The sequence below is a fragment of the Triticum dicoccoides genome, chromosome 2B (genome assembly GCF_002162155.2).
Source record: "Triticum dicoccoides isolate Atlit2015 ecotype Zavitan chromosome 2B, WEW_v2.0, whole genome shotgun sequence".
NCBI classification, from domain to species: domain Eukaryota; kingdom Viridiplantae; phylum Streptophyta; class Magnoliopsida; order Poales; family Poaceae; genus Triticum; species Triticum dicoccoides.
Window position 1 is genome coordinate 67,375,102 of NC_041383.1, and position 15,683 is coordinate 67,390,784.

At 45.6% G+C, this 15,683-nt stretch overlaps 3 protein-coding genes across 3 annotated transcripts; all 3 read left to right on the forward strand.

Annotated features, from left to right (window-relative positions):
* Positions 1-520: 520 nt before the first annotated feature.
* LOC119362184 (required for meiotic nuclear division protein 1 homolog) lies at positions 521-5,574 on the forward strand. Its single transcript, XM_037627387.1, has 7 exons — positions 521-1,027; positions 1,115-1,226; positions 2,326-2,488; positions 3,094-3,242; positions 3,315-3,466; positions 5,008-5,122; positions 5,195-5,574. Exons 1-7 carry the CDS (start codon positions 609-611, stop codon positions 5,321-5,323), a joined length of 1,239 nt encoding a protein of 412 aa, XP_037483284.1. The 5' UTR covers positions 521-608; the 3' UTR covers positions 5,324-5,574.
* A 744-nt stretch (positions 5,575-6,318) lies between these two features.
* On the forward strand, positions 6,319-10,210 carry LOC119362185 (L-ascorbate peroxidase 2, cytosolic). The gene is made up of 9 exons (XM_037627388.1): positions 6,319-6,541; positions 6,626-6,800; positions 6,900-6,965; positions 8,435-8,483; positions 9,119-9,204; positions 9,303-9,382; positions 9,510-9,612; positions 9,718-9,776; positions 9,887-10,210. The coding sequence occupies exons 1-9, from the start codon at positions 6,420-6,422 to the stop codon at positions 9,909-9,911; spliced, it is 765 nt and encodes a 254-aa protein (XP_037483285.1). The 5' UTR covers positions 6,319-6,419; the 3' UTR covers positions 9,912-10,210.
* A 467-nt stretch (positions 10,211-10,677) lies between these two features.
* LOC119362186 (arogenate dehydratase/prephenate dehydratase 2, chloroplastic-like) lies at positions 10,678-13,440 on the forward strand. Its single transcript, XM_037627389.1, has 11 exons — positions 10,678-10,953; positions 11,041-11,105; positions 11,214-11,306; positions 11,598-11,798; positions 11,890-11,973; positions 12,100-12,195; positions 12,277-12,354; positions 12,450-12,539; positions 12,644-12,708; positions 12,827-12,908; positions 12,989-13,440. The coding sequence occupies exons 1-11, from the start codon at positions 10,728-10,730 to the stop codon at positions 13,049-13,051; spliced, it is 1,143 nt and encodes a 380-aa protein (XP_037483286.1). The 5' UTR covers positions 10,678-10,727; the 3' UTR covers positions 13,052-13,440.
* Positions 13,441-15,683: the final 2,243 nt, after the last annotated feature.

Genomic DNA, 15,683 nt, shown 5'->3' on the forward strand with positions numbered 1-15,683 from the left:
CGACTTGAGGGGGGATTTGTTCATTGATGCAAATTTGAGGTTAAAAAATGGACTTCTTCTTCCATCCTTTTTGAGTGTTCTCTTTCATTACATTATGATAGAGCAATAGGCTCATCATTGAATTTTACACCCTTCGTCCCATAATATAAGAGTGTTTTGGGACGAAGGGAGTAATTGTTTGTTTGGCCGATCTTATACGAGTAAACAATTATAGTACTACTCTTTTTTTTGTGAGAAACAGTTAATAACAATTTTGTATTTTTTGAGGGGAACAAATTTTTTTGAGTTATTTTGAGGGGAACTTTTTTTTAGATCATTGAGGGGAATAATTATGATGGAACGTGTGAGGGTTGTTGTAGCCCATCTAGGCTCTGAATTCTTTGCGGCCCATCTCATCCCCGTTTCGGGGTAACAGCCAGTCAGCCGACAGGGCCCATCAGGCAGCCACACACCAACGTGAGCCCCAAGACTCAGAGAAAATCCCCATTCTATGGCGGCCTCTGCCCCACCCTCGTCCTCCTCCTCCTCCTTCCCCGTCTCGTCGCCTCCACTCCACCAGTCCCCCGCCGCCCCCACCGCCGCCTCCGCCTAGGGCAGAGGGGCTGCCCATGGAGCTCTCCAGGATCCGGACCTTCGAGAAGCGCCTCCTCCGGCCGCTCCTCTCCCTGCCGTCGCGCTCCCGGTCGTTCCAGACCCTGGCCCGCGCCTCCCCTCCGCCGCCCTGCGCCCCCTCCCTCCTCCTCCTGCTCCGCACGCGCCACCTCGCTCCCCATCCCCACCGCCGCGCCTCGCTGCCGCCCCTCCGCTCCTTCGCCTCCGTCTCCCCGGCCCCGTCGGCCCCGGGGAAGGACCTCCAGGGCAGCAACGGCAACGACGACGACGACGGCCTCCCGCCCGCGCCCCTCCCGCCGCCGCCCGAGGAGCTCGGCTCCGACGACGACGCCTACTACCAGGAGCAGCTGCTCGAGTACGCGCAGGAGGACGAGGCCCGCCTCGTCCCCGTCAAGGCCTACTTCCCCTGCACCAGGTCGCCTACCTAGCATATCTCACTCCTCCGTATTGTTATTGGGGTTCGGGGCTCATCACCCTCTTTGCCAATTGTCATCTCTTGCAGCATCAACCTCAAGAGCCTCCAGTCGCAGAATTCCTTCAATGTCATCCCGCCCACTTCGCGTGCCACCAATTATGTCGTCCTCAGATACTATGATGTCAAGGGAGACCCAGAGGTGAGCGGTAATCCTATTCACATCCCTGTTTATCACTTGGTTACTGTTTATCTGGTCCATTTCCGCCACAGCCTTTTGATTCATACGCAATGTGACCAACATTATGTGGTCTTGTCTGTTGAACCTAAGAAACAATGTATTTCCTGTACCAAAATTCTGTGTGTCAGTCCACATTTGTTATCTAAGGTTGAAGATTTTAATAGGCACCATTTGCAAAAGGCTACTTAACCGCTTGAAAAGTACTCCCTCCGTTCCAAAATAGATGACTCAACTTTGTACTAACTTTAGTATAAAATTGAGTCATCTATTTTAGAACGGAGGGAGTACCTGTAAAAAGAATAGAGGGGGAAATCACTTCCACTTTTATTTTTCTAGGATCTCTTTATTCAGTGGCCATTTATCATGTGGAATGTAGTTAAGCCAAAACAAATCTCCCAGTCCCATTTCCCGACACCCTACATGGAAGGTGATTACCCTCAGCCCTTTGTTCAAGCCAAGTCACATTGTATCGAGATAACTTGGATTACAGGAGTATCAGTTTTACACACAGAAAAGCAAAAGAATGAGCTCTCGGCAAGGCTACAACCCTCATTTAAGTTTTCCAAGACAAAAGCTCGATACATGACTTATTTAGTGGTCTTTGGTCATTGTCACAGTGACCTACAGGTTGGCTAAATGCAAAACATGTAACGGATTAACTGCCTTCACAACTCTCCTTTTGTTCTCTAGTTATTTGGACAAACAGTGGGATTCTTTAGGCATGACAAGATGATTTAGAATATATTTGGATTTGCAATGGGTGTCTAATAGCTTGATTCTCGTCATGCTTTTGCTCAGTACATATTTTTGCTAGGGCACATTTATACTTCTCAGGACTTGTGATTGCTGTCTTGTTTATTCATACAATATTCAACACAAGTTCACTGTTTTCTGTTCTTTTCAGATCATGAAAAACTGTTGCAAGCTGATTATAGCTCCATAGTCGGTTATGTTGTGATTGTGCCATCACTTTTTTAGAATAGTAATGTTTATCATTCTTTAGTGTGTTACTAGGGGTCTAATAGAGACTAAATGGGCTTTGTCACCTGCTATTTTGCAGGGTTTTAAGACTGGTGTCATAGATGAGAGCCATTGCCACTACATGGTAGTTTTCCAATATGGGTCCATCGTGCTGTTCAATGTTTCTGACCATGAAGCAGATGGATACCTAAAAATTGTCGAGAGGCATGCTTCAGGATTACTGCCAGAGATGAGAAAAGATGGTAAACTCATTCTCAATATAAGAAAAGAGTACTTATCTGATTTGATACAGTATACTTCCTGAGTCTTTATCTGGTAACTGTTAATGTGAAAAGGTGATACAATATTAACAGGCGCGCGTAGAAACACAGTCTAAGCTCTAAATAGTCCCCACTAAGCAACAACAGGCAAGAAAATTTTGGCAATTGTAAGTTGCCTTCGTAGAGACGACCACTAGCTATTTCTGTAATACTCAATCTTTGTTTTCTTTTTTCACATGCAGACTGTACTCTTATAATGACTATGGCATTTACTCTTAGTCGAAACTGCTAATGCAATTGTACAAATCTTGTCCTACTTTGTGATATCTATCCAGCCTTTAACCTTGTAATTTACAGCTTGTATAAAATGGTCTCACAGTTTGTTGGATGTTCATTGCTGATTAATGGTGAGGTTTGCCCTTTCATTTCATCTTTTGCAAGAGCAAATAGCCTATACTGTACGAGCCACATTCCAAAAAACTACATAAATCCAGCTGCATGTTATGTATGTATCATTGTGATTACTGTTGTAGTAATCTAATCGTTAGTATTTTCTGAGGATTCAACCTTGAAACCTTAAACTGTAGATTACGCCGTTGTTGAGAGGCCTGCCATGGAGAAGTGGATGGAGGGTGGACTTGATTTTATTATACTGAAGGACCTGAGTATTGATGGTATTCGGACAATTGGAAGTGTCCTTGGTCAGAGTATTGCTCTTGACTATTATATCCGGCAAGTATGTACTCGTTATTTTCATATATATGGTTATGAAACTTTGAAATATCTATTTAAAAATCTTCACTGATAGGTGGATGGAATGGTTGCTGAGTTCACGGATATAAACCGTGGAATGGAAAAAACTGGTACCTTCACTATGGAGAGGAAAAAGCTTTTCCAGTTGGTTGGAAAGGCTAACTCTAACTTGGCAGATGTCATTCTTAAGCTTGGACTTTTTGAGAGGTAAGAATAGCATCATACTGAGAGCTAAGCATGTAAACTCAGTATGATGCGACTGTTAGATTATATGCCAAAATGTGTGGTTTCCGTTCCTGAATTTGTGTTAGGATGTGACTGTTAGACTAATCTTTTATATACTGCATTTTTTGTTTAAAGGGTAAATAGTTTTCCAAGCTCTGGAATGTAAATAAGCTAGATAATTTTCCTTCTATTTCCCATCTTAAATATAGCTCCGTCCCAAATTACTTGCATGTGTTTTGTCCACCTCACATTCGTTGTCTTGTCATCTACTAGTCAGTCGTGTCCACAATATCTTTTGCTTTATGCGATCATATCTGAGACAAGTATTTTGCTTTTGTTTCTAGTTTATAAGTTATGTGTAATGCTGAGAGATGTCAAAAAGCTGATGTATTACGATCGGACTTGCATTGTTGCATAATCATTGACAAATACGTATAAGTCTCATAGTACAGTCCAAATCAGGCTGCATTTTTTTGTTGTTGTTAAAAAAGCTCGTTTGCCAGAAAGCCAGAAAATCATGGGAAATAGTATTTGTTGGCTACTGGGAAATAGGTGTATCTTTTTTGGTGTTTTTGTGTGTGGCTTATAATCACTTTAGATCCCATCAATGAATGTATAATGAGACATCATGGTAATTCAAATATTTTATATATCCATTAGTCTTATTTCTCTGCAAGTGCAGGTGTGCTGATTTTTTTTCTTGTATAACAAAAAATATGTTTTGCTGTTTATGCAAATATGCATAGTAAAAAAAAATCTGAAAATTGTAAAAGTGAGAACATGTGTTGCACTTGTAATTTCTGAATGTTTATAAAATTGTGAAAAGCTGAACAGGTGCTGGCCTTGTAATTATGAACTTCAAGGGCTTGCACCTTTTCACCCCCACCCCCACCCCAGTTAAATAAAACTATTCGATGTCGCTAAAATGAACTCTACAGTTGTGTATCTGCACGCATTTACCTGCTTGTTGCATAGTCATTGTCAAATTTAAATCATATTATATTACAGTCCAAGTGCTACATGAATTAATGTCTGATATTACCTTTTTGGTAAACAAATGCCGTTTGGAATGCCAGAATCATGGCAGAAATTGTATTTATTTCCTGAATGGAAATAGGTGTGTTTTTAGCGTTTTAGCGATCTAAACGCTCTTATATTAGTTCACAAAGGGAGTACTGTGGTTATCAGCTCAGTTTTATGCCAGCGTTGCATTTTCTCAATTGGTTTGACTTTGTGGCATTCTTCATTTCAACTGTTTAAGTATGTAGACAAAGTCCATATCATAAAAAGTTGAGAAATTCTATACACTATGTTGGTCTTATCTCTCTGCAAGTACAGTTGTGTTGAGATCCCCTCTTTTTTTTTCTTGAACACCAAAAATGGTGTGTTTGCTCTATATGCAAATCTGCGCATTGAAAGTCAAAATTGTGAAAAGCTGAAGGGCTTTCCCCCTTCCAGCTCAGAATACCCTTGTATATTTGCGGGGTGCACGCTTACTTACATAACTTTGTCTGCTCCACCAGGTCAGACATTGCTTGGAAGAACGCAAACTATGCGCAGATCTGGGAGTTCCTCCGGGACGAGTACGAGCTAACCCAAAGATTCGGAAACCTTGACTTCAAGCTGAAATTTGTTGAGGTAACGGGCCAGCGCATGGGTTTCGTGTTGGCTTATCTGAAGATCTCTGACAGTTTTTTGTTTTGGCTGCAGCACAACATCCGGTTCCTCCAGGAGATCCTCCAGAACAGGAAGTCGGACTTCCTGGAGTGGCTCATCATCATCCTCATCAGCGTGGAGATCTTGATATCTGTGTATAACATTGTCCAGGAGCAGATGTAGAGCGAAGGCGAGAGAACCAATACGTCGTTGTTGAGAGTGAGCGAGAATGCGAGACCATCGTCAGAGCCACGAACGAACCACACTGTTTTTGTCTGCGAGTTTTTTCGTTCCATTTCTCCCCCTCCGGTAGAAGCCCCCTGTAAAGAATTCTTGATTCGGACCATGACATGGTCACGTAGCTTTAGCGCACTTGCTTTGTCCGGACGGAGGTCGTGTTGCCGCTGTTGTCTAGCGGGAGTGTGAACTGCGGATGAGTCAGTGAGTGTGGCCGAGGCAGTAACTGGGCGGAGTGTGACGAACACGCGATGGCGATGGGTCCTGATCTTCGCCTTCGTGGTTGAGGCTTGAAAGGTCGGCGTGTGATTGAGTGGGTGATGTTGGCTTGACGGGGCGCGTGCAGGGCATAAGCCACGTTCACATTCTGACAACCACCGGAACTATTTTTTGTGGATCGGAATGAGCTTGGAACTATACCATGGATCTAATCTGCCGGGGAATCGTTTTTTTTTTGCGCGGAATAGTTTATTATACTAATATATACACTAACATTATATTAGCACTAGTAAATCATATCCATTTGCCATTTGCTCCCTTGATTAATCCGGCCGGACGGCGAGTGGGGGCAGCCAGATGCATGCCGTGCCTCGCCGGCCTGTCGTTGGCTCGTCGTCGTCCACTCCCTCCTCCCCCCACCTCCCCTAGCAAAAATAGCGAAGCGCTCTGACTGGACTCACCGACCGACGTGGCCGGCCCAATCCTGGCCCACCACTTGGCGGCCCTCCCCGGCGGAATCTCCCGTGTTCACACCGCCAAATTACCCAAACGCCCTCCTGCCCGGCGGCCACACGAGGGCAGAACCGTCACCCACAGTCCCCAAGCACGCCCGTGCGACCCGTCCGCCCCTCGTGGCCGCACGATCCCCAGATCCAGCGGCCCCGGTCGCCCTACCAGAAGCTTCCGGCCCGGTGTATATAAGCGCGAGAGGGCCAGTGGCCTCCGTCGTCTTCACCCCCGCTCCTCCTCCCCCCCACACACCCACACGCGCACGCGTTTGACATTTTCCGCCCACCACCGCCGGAGGGAGGGAGCTCCAGCCATGGCCGCCAAGTGCTACCCGACGGTCAGCGACGAGTACCTCGCGGCCGTCGCCAAGGCCAGGCGCAAGCTCCGCGGCCTCATCGCCGAGAAGAACTGCGCGCCCCTCATGCTCCGCCTCGCGTAAGGACGCCCCGCGATCCGCCCGATCCCCTCCCCTCCCCTCCCTCGTCTCGCGCCGATCTGATCTGATCCGTCGTCTCGCAGGTGGCACTCGGCCGGGACCTTCGACGTGGCCACCAAGACCGGCGGCCCCTTCGGCACCATGAAGTGCCCCGCGGAGCTCGCGCACGGCGCCAACGCCGGCCTCGACATCGCCGTCAGGCTGCTCGAGCCCATCAAGGAGCAGTTTCCCATCCTCTCCTACGCCGACTTCTACCAGGTGACGCACCCTTCCCCTCCCCGATCCGATCTCGCCCGCCCAGATCGCCGTGCTCCCGAATCTATTTGATCTGATTTTGCCGTTTCTGCGGTGGTGCAGCTCGCTGGAGTCGTCGCCGTCGAGGTCACCGGCGGGCCTGAGGTTCCCTTCCACCCGGGGAGACAGGTGAGAACCATTTCTGCTCTCCCCCAACCGGCCATAAGATTTATCCAGGGTTTAACCCTGTTTTGTTTAGTTTACCTGCGCTTATTGAAATGATGCTCCATTTCTGTACCTTATCCTCGTGCGGGTTGGTGGACCTGTCAACGTGTATTATTGTCTTCAGTGACGACAGATGCGGTATTGTTTAGTTGGGTGGTTGCAATAGTTGATCCAGAGAAAATTGTTTATAGAATGGCGATTTGGTGATATATCGGGCTTGTTTATTGCTGTGATGGATACGTTTTTGTTCCATTCAATGGTTGATTCTGATTTTCTATAGCCATAACTATGAAAATGAAATGACATGGTATTCCATAAAATTCTAGTCCATGTGTTGGTGTGCTAATGAGAGTTCAGGGGAAACGTTGTCTTGGTCCAGTAGTGATGATTGAATCTGATGTGTGGGGTTGCTGCATTGGTGTGACCATGGTAGATTAAGAGGGTTATGAAGCTAATTAATCTAATACTAGGTTCTACCCATGTCACTTTGTTTTATTTTAGCCTTCTGGTTCTACTCAATTTTTGGATGTTAGCTCAAATAAACACCTTGCCTGTACTCAATTAAGGTTACTGATTACCAAACTTTAACAACTGTTGTTATCCAATGTTCTGAAGAGCATGTGTTGGTATGATTTTGTATGATATGCACAACTACACGTCCTAGCAGACAGCAGCTACGTACCTATGTATACATTTTCCCACAGAGGTCTCAAGCTTTAGGTAAATGTCGGTAGATAATATTAAACTGGGAGATAGTCTGTGTCACATTTGCTGATGATTACATTCCATGCATATTGTTTCTTAGGCAACATTGTATGCATATGTCTAGAATCTAGATGCTTTGCACAGTTATCCACTTATAAAACAACATTGAACAAATGAGATTGTCGAACTTGCCCACTTGATCTTTATTACTACCTCCGTTTCGGTGAATAAGTCATTCGCGTAGTTCTAGGTTGACGATTTAACTATTCAAATATATATTATATGTGACAAAAAATATATATTTAGAAACTACATCCTTGTAGAAATCTAGTGATATACTTTTCATGACATAGAACACATATTTAATTCCTCAAATCGATGACCTAGAACTACGCGAATGACTTATTCACCTAGACGGAGGTAGTATTTAACAGGGTATCTTCATATCCTTGGTTGAACTATGTGTTCCTTGTTTACTTTTCTATCTATATGGGATAACTGCTGATTGGGAATAATATTTAACAGGGTATCTACATGAATGTTTATACTTCCTATACTATTAGTGTGTGGTTTAGTTAGAGCATCCATGTCCTTGTATTCTTATAGTGCTGTCTAAAATCTGTGTGCATGGAACTAACTGACAAACTGTGGTTTCCTTTACCTGTATTTGTGTGTATTGCACACTGTTTGTTGTGGATGCTTATAATGGGTTGACTTTTTTGTTGCAGGACAAGCCCGAGCCTCCTCCAGAAGGCCGTCTTCCTGATGCCACCCAAGGTACTATAGTGCAACATCTTCTATATCAACTCAACTACAGAACTTCTATACTGATAAACATTGCTGATTGTGTTGCTATTTTTGGCACCAGTTATGTGATAGAATGCCCATAGAATGTGTTGGCATATCATCATTTAGGCATTTAGCTATTCACAGTGGTATCAAGTGGCAGTTATTAACCATGTTGTAGTGGGCATAGTTTCATGAGAAAACACAATTAACTTTGATTAATAATTATTACTCCCTCTGTTCCTAAATATAAGTCTTTGGAGAGATTCCACTATGAACCACATACGGATGTATGTAGATGCATTTTAGAATGTAGATTCATCCATTTGCTTTGTATGTAGTCCATAGTGAAATCTCTACAAAGACTTATATTTAGGAACGGAGGGAGTAGATTTTTCTATATTACAAACTGAATTCCATAACTTGCACGCTTCTCAAAGATTGGATATGTCCCAGCCTATGCAATGCACCTTCTCGATGCTGGACCATGCCCTTATTTGCTCACCTTCTACAGTCAGTGTTAAACGGAGCATGCTTGACTATATTTTATCCTGTTAATTTTATGGTGGGTGCATTGGTGGATTTAATTTTACCTGGCTGACATGGTGAACTTACTGTTGTATCAGGCTCTGACCACCTCAGGCAGGTGTTTTCCACTCAGATGGGTTTGAGTGACCAGGACATTGTTGCTCTTTCTGGTGGTCACACCCTGGTTAGTCCAACTGCTTAATTATCCATTTTGAGTGACCATGCTTGTTTATAGGCTTGATTGAAAGGTTGTGCTTAGACAGCTTTAATTGTCTGATGCAGGGAAGATGCCACAAGGAGAGATCCGGCTTTGAGGGAGCATGGACCGCCAATCCTTTGATCTTCGACAACTCTTACTTCACGTATGTGATATATTGATATATGCTTTATGAGAGCGTCTGCAAAAGAGCCATATTTTTATGTTTTATTTATTTTGGCTGCTCATGCTGTTCCTTGTTTTCTCAAACCAAAATTTCCATCTCCTGACAGTGAGCTCCTGAGTGGAGAGAAGGAAGGCCTTCTTCAGTTGCCGACCGACAAGACCCTCCTGACCGACCCGGCCTTCCGCCCACTTGTGGACAAATATGCTGCGGTACCCCTCTGATCCTTAGTAGCCTATTGGTTTCTTAGAGAGTTCATCCATACCCTAGCAATGTAGTGTGAGATCTGAGCCGCTGGATGTCGATTGGTTTTGCAGGATGAGGATGCGTTCTTTGCTGACTACGCTGAGGCACACCTCAAGCTCTCCGAATTGGGGTAAGTGATGCGAGTATCATCGGTGCCCTTGATATGCACTATTGCAATGATGACTTTGCTTGTGCAAACATCCTCGGAGAGTAAATCCATGTGTGTCGAATGTTTTTCAGATTTGGCGAGGCGGGCTGCTGCTGATTCAAGCTCAGCGCCTGAAGGTCGGTGGTAATGAAGAAGAAGAAGATCATGAAGAAGAAGAGCAATAAGGATGTGTTGGCCTGCTGCGGCCATGTCATGTGTTAATTTGTCTGGACTTGGATTAGATGGGTCGGTCGATGGGGTGTTGCATTGTTTTGCTTTGGACGCCTCGTGTCTTGTGATGGGCGTGCTTGTAGTATGAACTGCTAAGTGTTATGTAGTTCCTTTCCGGTTGAATTGGTATTCCCTGTCGAGGACGAAATGAAAATTTGGTTGCCCTCATTTGGCCGTGGAGCTTATCTCAGTGTTTATTTTACCAGCTTGTCGTGGCTAGTTCTGTGTTTATTCTTTTGATCTCCACGCAAAGATCGAGGCATAAGCAAGTTTAGTCGACCGAGACTCAGCAAAACTGATGCATTATGTGTCATCGTTTGCTGTGGGCTGTTTGCATTTGATGCGAAAAACTCTGTTTCGGCCGTGCATCGGCCAGAGCCAGCATCGTGGCAGGCAAGGCAATAGCCGGTAGTAGTGCATACGTACCCCCTTACTCCAGCTAAATATACTCATAACTCGCAAATATCTTTTGCTGATCTTGCATTCATATGGAGCTGCAAAAAATGGAATTAATGATTGCCGAATCACCATTTTTTTTTTTGAGGAAGATTGCCGAATCACCAAACACCAACCAATGGGAAGGGCCGGAAAACCAACTCCCTCCCTCCACTCCGGCCCCCTCGTTTATAAGTTTAACAAGCCTCCGCCCGCCGTCACCAACCTCCGCAACTCGGTCCACCAATCCACCACCACCATACCACCATGGCCGCCGCCTCCTCCTCGCTCCGGATCCCCGCACCAACCCACCACCCCGCCGCGGGGGCGCGTCCGCGGCGGCTGCCCTTCCACGCCGTCTCCGTCCGCCCCCGCCGCTCCGCGGTCTCCGCCTCCTCCTCCCCGCAGCAGGGCGACGGCGACGACGCCGACGGGCCCGCCGGCGTGCCCGTGCCCGTGCCCTTCCCCCGCGACTCCGCCATCGCGCTGCCTCGTATGGCCGGGATGGTTGTTTGTCTTCGTTGCTCGCTGCGCTTCTGTATGCATATAAGTATATAAGCGTGCTCGTTTCTGAATGCAGGGCCGCTGACGAGCGCGGATCTGATGGGGGAGGCCAGCGGGGAGGGCCTCAGGGTCGCATACCAGGTCCGTTTCCTCTCCTCCTCTCTTCTTCTTCTTCCGAGAAAACACTGACGGCGCTGAATGATTCTGACGACGATGCGATGCAACGCCACTCTGACCGACCAATCTCAGGGCTGCCCGGGCGCCTACAGCGAGGCCGCCGCCAGGAAGGCCTACCCGAGCTGCGAGACCGTGCCCTGCGAGTACTTCGAGACCGCCTTCCAGGTACCATCCCTCCGCCATCCATCCATCAATCCACTCCACTGCCCCCTGATCCTCTCCAATCCATGCCACAGTTTCGGGACATGTGTCGTACTAGTAGTATATTGCAGTGCAGAAACCATCACAGTATGCACCGATTGATATCTTGTCTAAATTAGCACCGATTATCACCATAGGAACCAGCAACAGGTTTTGTGCACGGTTTCGGCGAGCTGGTTTTGATCTGAACACCCCTAGTTGATCTGCCAGGCATCGACCGTCAGGTAGTGATATGATCTTGTGTCCGTCTAACAGGCCGTTGAGAAGTGGGCGGCTGACCGCGCGGTGTTGCCGCTGGAGAATTCCTTGGGCGGCAGCATACATCGCAACTACGACCTCCTGCTTCGCCATCGGCTGCACATTGTGGGCGAGGTGCGGCTGGCGGTTCGTCATTGCCTGCTCGCCAACCGTGGCGTCAAGATTGAGAACCTGCGGAGTGCCATGAGCCATCCTCAGGTGAGTTGGACCGTTTTATCAGCTCATCCCCAACCCTGTTTGATTCACCTGTTTAAATGCTAGCTGTTCCTTTCTTATAATTGTTTTTCAGGCTCTTGCGCAGTGTGAGCAAACACTGACGCAGCTGGGAATTGAACATAGAGAAGCTGTTGATGATACAGCCGGTGCAGCCAAGGTAGGATGCTGTTTGATGGCATTGTTTGGTTCGCGAAATTGCTCTTCACTTCTTTGTCTTTGTTAGCAGTAGTTTCAAACATCAAGTTAATTCTGTTGTCACTAATCAGTAATATGCGCCTTTTAGCAAATTGCAGAAGAAAATCTCCAAGACACTGCTGCCGTTGCCAGTTCATTGGCTGCTCAACTTTATGGACTGGATATTCTTGCAGAAAATATCCAGGTATAACTAGTTCATTCTAAACCTGTAAGAGATCATCTTTTGTTTTTATTCATGGGAACAGTAGCTCACCTCTTTATATAGGATGACGCAGATAATGTAACCCGTTTCATGATGCTGGCTCGGGAACCCATCATTCCTCGCACTGATAAGCCATTCAAGGTATGTGTTGCACGTTTTCTTCCTGCAATTTCTTTGTTCCCCCTTTCCTGGTAAATGCTAATGAAATGTTGCTCTACAAATTGTATGGTCTCCAGACTAGCATAGTGTTCTCTTTGGAAGAAGGACCTGGACAACTCTTCAAGGCGCTTGCAGTATTTGCTCTGAGGAAAATTAACCTCACCAAGGTATTGTATCTTCAGCAACATCATGCTCTTAGTCTTTCGTCAACACTCATGCGGGTTTGAAGCAGAACTGATCGGTGCTGCATCCTTTTTTGTATGGTCTGCAGATGGAAAGCCGTCCACACAAGAAAAGGCCTCTACGTGTAGCTGATGATAACTCCACGCCGCTGAAGTAAGAACAAGTTTATTCATTTGAGTTTCATTTAACAGCGTACAGGTTGAGCTGCACGGAAACTATATTGTTGAGCTGCACGGAGTATATGATAACATTTCTCAAAATATTGTGCCAGGCACTTCGACTACCTTTTCTATGTGGATTTCGAGGCATCAATGGCTGATCCGAATGCACAAAATGCTCTGAGTAACTTAAAGGTGTGGTTTCATTGGTCGGTATGGTCTGGTGGTTAAGTGAGCAAGCGGTGCTTATTTCGTGTCTGTTTTTGTTTTTGCAGCAAGAGTTCGCCACCTTCCTAAGAGTTCTTGGGAGCTATCCTACCGATGTCACCGAAGCATGAGTGCCGGGCACCTGAGCAAACACAAATCATCCCTTGATAGTCGGTATTTGGCTCTGGAATAGAAGCAATTTTTTCACCTGGCAGTTTTGAACTCCACGATTCAGTAAATCTTCCTGGGGGCTTCTCTGTTCTTTCCACAGGGACAGTAGTTCTCCAGATATTCTTTATTTTCCTGTGAATGTGAGAGAGAACTCTCGACATATGTATCTCTTTTGCCCGAGAGCTCGCGAAATGATGGGCTTTTATTATTATAGGAGTGCTTGTTGGAGAAGTGTTGGTCGGCTTGTGTGTCTTGAATAGTGATGGTGATAGTTTAAAGTCTCAAGCATCAAGTGTGATGTTTATGTTTGAGGTTGCTATAAGCCTATAATGCGTGTGTTATTTGCAAAGTTTTTTTGTTGTTGAGCTTTATTAAATTTTGAACATAGTTACATCGTTTATGACATCTGAAACACTAAAGATAGGAGGATTATCAGTCCAAAAAACAGAAGAATTTGTGCTAACTGCGTGTCTAGCTAAATTGTGCGCCACCAACCGCCATGTTTGCTTCCCGTTTACAATGCTGCAAAGAGATTGTACCAATACATTGTGCAATCTGAAAACATTCTGCAAGGATCGCTGATTCCATAATTACTAACTCAAGAGAGTCTGATTCCATAATTACTGGAGTACATCCAATTTTGTCCACAAGCTTGGCATTTGCTTCCGCCGTAGAAGCGTTAAACAAGTGACTAAGAGGTGTACAAGAGCCCGCAATCGCTTCTCCAAGATCGTTACGGATTACAGCTCCTGCACCTCCCGTTCCATCTCCCAAGAAAGATGCATCTACATTCAGATTATACATGTTCTTCGGGGGCTTGCACCAACTTATGTCATGTGGGATAGCTTTGTGACTTGCAGCACCAAAACTACTTGTTAAAGCCTGAATTCTGAATGCTGACCGAGTTGGTGATGCTACATAATATATACCAGGATCCAGTCACAATTAATTCCTTCAGCACAACATGACCAGGCACTGGAGATTTATTGTTTGGTCGACGCAAGATATCTTCCAGCGCAACCGATCCGGACCTATCCAATCTTGCCGCTTCCTCAATTATGTCCAGAATGCCAAGAGAGTGCCATACTTGTTTAGCTCGATACCATGTGAACACCATATGCTTAATGTCTTCTGGACCCCTTGAGCAAACCGGGCATTGAGCCCAAGTAGGGATGTGCCTCTTCGCTAGTATTGACAATCCAGGTAGTATCCCATGCAAGGCCTTCCATGCAAATATTTTCACTTTACTCGGTACTCTCAATTTCCATAAAATTTCCCAAACTGGATTCCCGCTTGATGTCCCTTGCCCATCTGCTCATGTCAACATGAGGCGGTGTGAATGATCCCATCCAAGATAATACGCAGACCGAACAGAAAACAAGTAAGGTTTGGTATAGTTCCATGCCACAAAATCCTCCATTTGGTGTTCATTTAGAGGAATCTGCATAATTCTGTCTACATCTATTGGATAAAAAAATATCCCGAATTAGCCACTCATCCGGTCATCAGATCAATGATGACATTAACATTCTGCAGTAAGATTTGTCCACTGGGAGTCTGTATCATGCGATTTATACTTCCTGGGATCCAGTGGTCCTCCCAGATGTTAATCATCTCCTCCGAGCCCACTCTCCAGATGTGCCCTCTGCGAAAAGTACACAGGCCTGCCACTATACTTTGCCAAGTACACGGCAAACCCTTCTTCGGGCCCGCCTTCAGCAAGTTACAATTAGGATAGTATTTGGCTTTAAGAACTCCAGCGCATAGAGAGTCTGGGTTTGAAATCAGTCTCCATGATTGTTGTGCTAACATAGCCAAATTGAAAGAATGCAAATCGCGAAAGCCCATACCTCCATCCTTTTTTGGAATGCATATTCTCCACCATGCCATCTAGTGCATGTGTTTTTAGTCCTCTGTATCACCCCACCAGAATTCAGACATGGCACCGGTCATTTCTTCGCACAATTTTTTCGGTATATTAAAGACAAACATAGCAAAGACTGGAATGGACTGTATTACTGCCTTCAGTAAAATTTCCTTTCCTCCCATAGATAGAAACTTTTCTTTCCAACTTTTCAGTCGCACTATAATTCTCTCCAGGAGGTGAATAAAGCTATCACTCCTGTCTGAGACTGACTGCTCTTTTCTGACGAAGGAACTACAACCTGATTCTTGTAACCGCTCTGCCTGCTTTTCGATGCTTCATGACATCAAAGAGGAGCTAAAGAAATTCCAAGGAGCTCAGGTGAGATACACAAATCAAAAGCAAAACAAGCTGGCGCACTGTCTCGCAGTCCGAGCTAGAAGTAAAGGGGACACGCAATGGATGGATAACGTCCCGGATGACCTGAGAGCAGTGCTAGCTGCCGACTGTTTGGTTGGCTCAAGAGTAATGTAATTTTACTCTTTTTCCTCAAAAAAAAGCTATCACTCCTGTCCATGCCCACCATGACTGGCAGTCCAAGATATTTATCTGAGAGAGCTCCAGACATTATATTTAGCTCTGTACATACTTCAGCCTTTGTCTCCACCCTTACATTGGGGCTGAAATAAATGCTACACTTTGCTTCACTCACCAATTGACCAAAACGT

Excerpts from the sequence above, each read along its gene's own strand:
- LOC119362185 (XM_037627388.1), top strand. The coding sequence starts at position 6,420 with ATGGCCGCCAAGTGCTACCCGACGGTCAGCGACGAGTACCTCGCGGCC. Across the intron at positions 6,966-8,434 it reads CCTTCCACCCGGGGAGACAG|GACAAGCCCGAGCCTCCTCC; the intron begins GTGAGAACCATT and ends TTTTTGTTGCAG. Across the intron at positions 9,777-9,886 it reads CTCAAGCTCTCCGAATTGGG|ATTTGGCGAGGCGGGCTGCT; the intron begins GTAAGTGATGCG and ends AATGTTTTTCAG.
- LOC119362184 (XM_037627387.1), top strand. The coding sequence starts at position 609 with ATGGAGCTCTCCAGGATCCGGACCTTCGAGAAGCGCCTCCTCCGGCCG. Across the intron at positions 1,028-1,114 it reads GCCTACTTCCCCTGCACCAG|CATCAACCTCAAGAGCCTCC; the intron begins GTCGCCTACCTA and ends CATCTCTTGCAG. Across the intron at positions 5,123-5,194 it reads TCAAGCTGAAATTTGTTGAG|CACAACATCCGGTTCCTCCA; the intron begins GTAACGGGCCAG and ends TTTTGGCTGCAG.
- LOC119362186 (XM_037627389.1), top strand. The coding sequence starts at position 10,728 with ATGGCCGCCGCCTCCTCCTCGCTCCGGATCCCCGCACCAACCCACCAC. Across the intron at positions 10,954-11,040 it reads CTCCGCCATCGCGCTGCCTC|GGCCGCTGACGAGCGCGGAT; the intron begins GTATGGCCGGGA and ends TTCTGAATGCAG. Across the intron at positions 11,106-11,213 it reads GCCTCAGGGTCGCATACCAG|GGCTGCCCGGGCGCCTACAG; the intron begins GTCCGTTTCCTC and ends GACCAATCTCAG.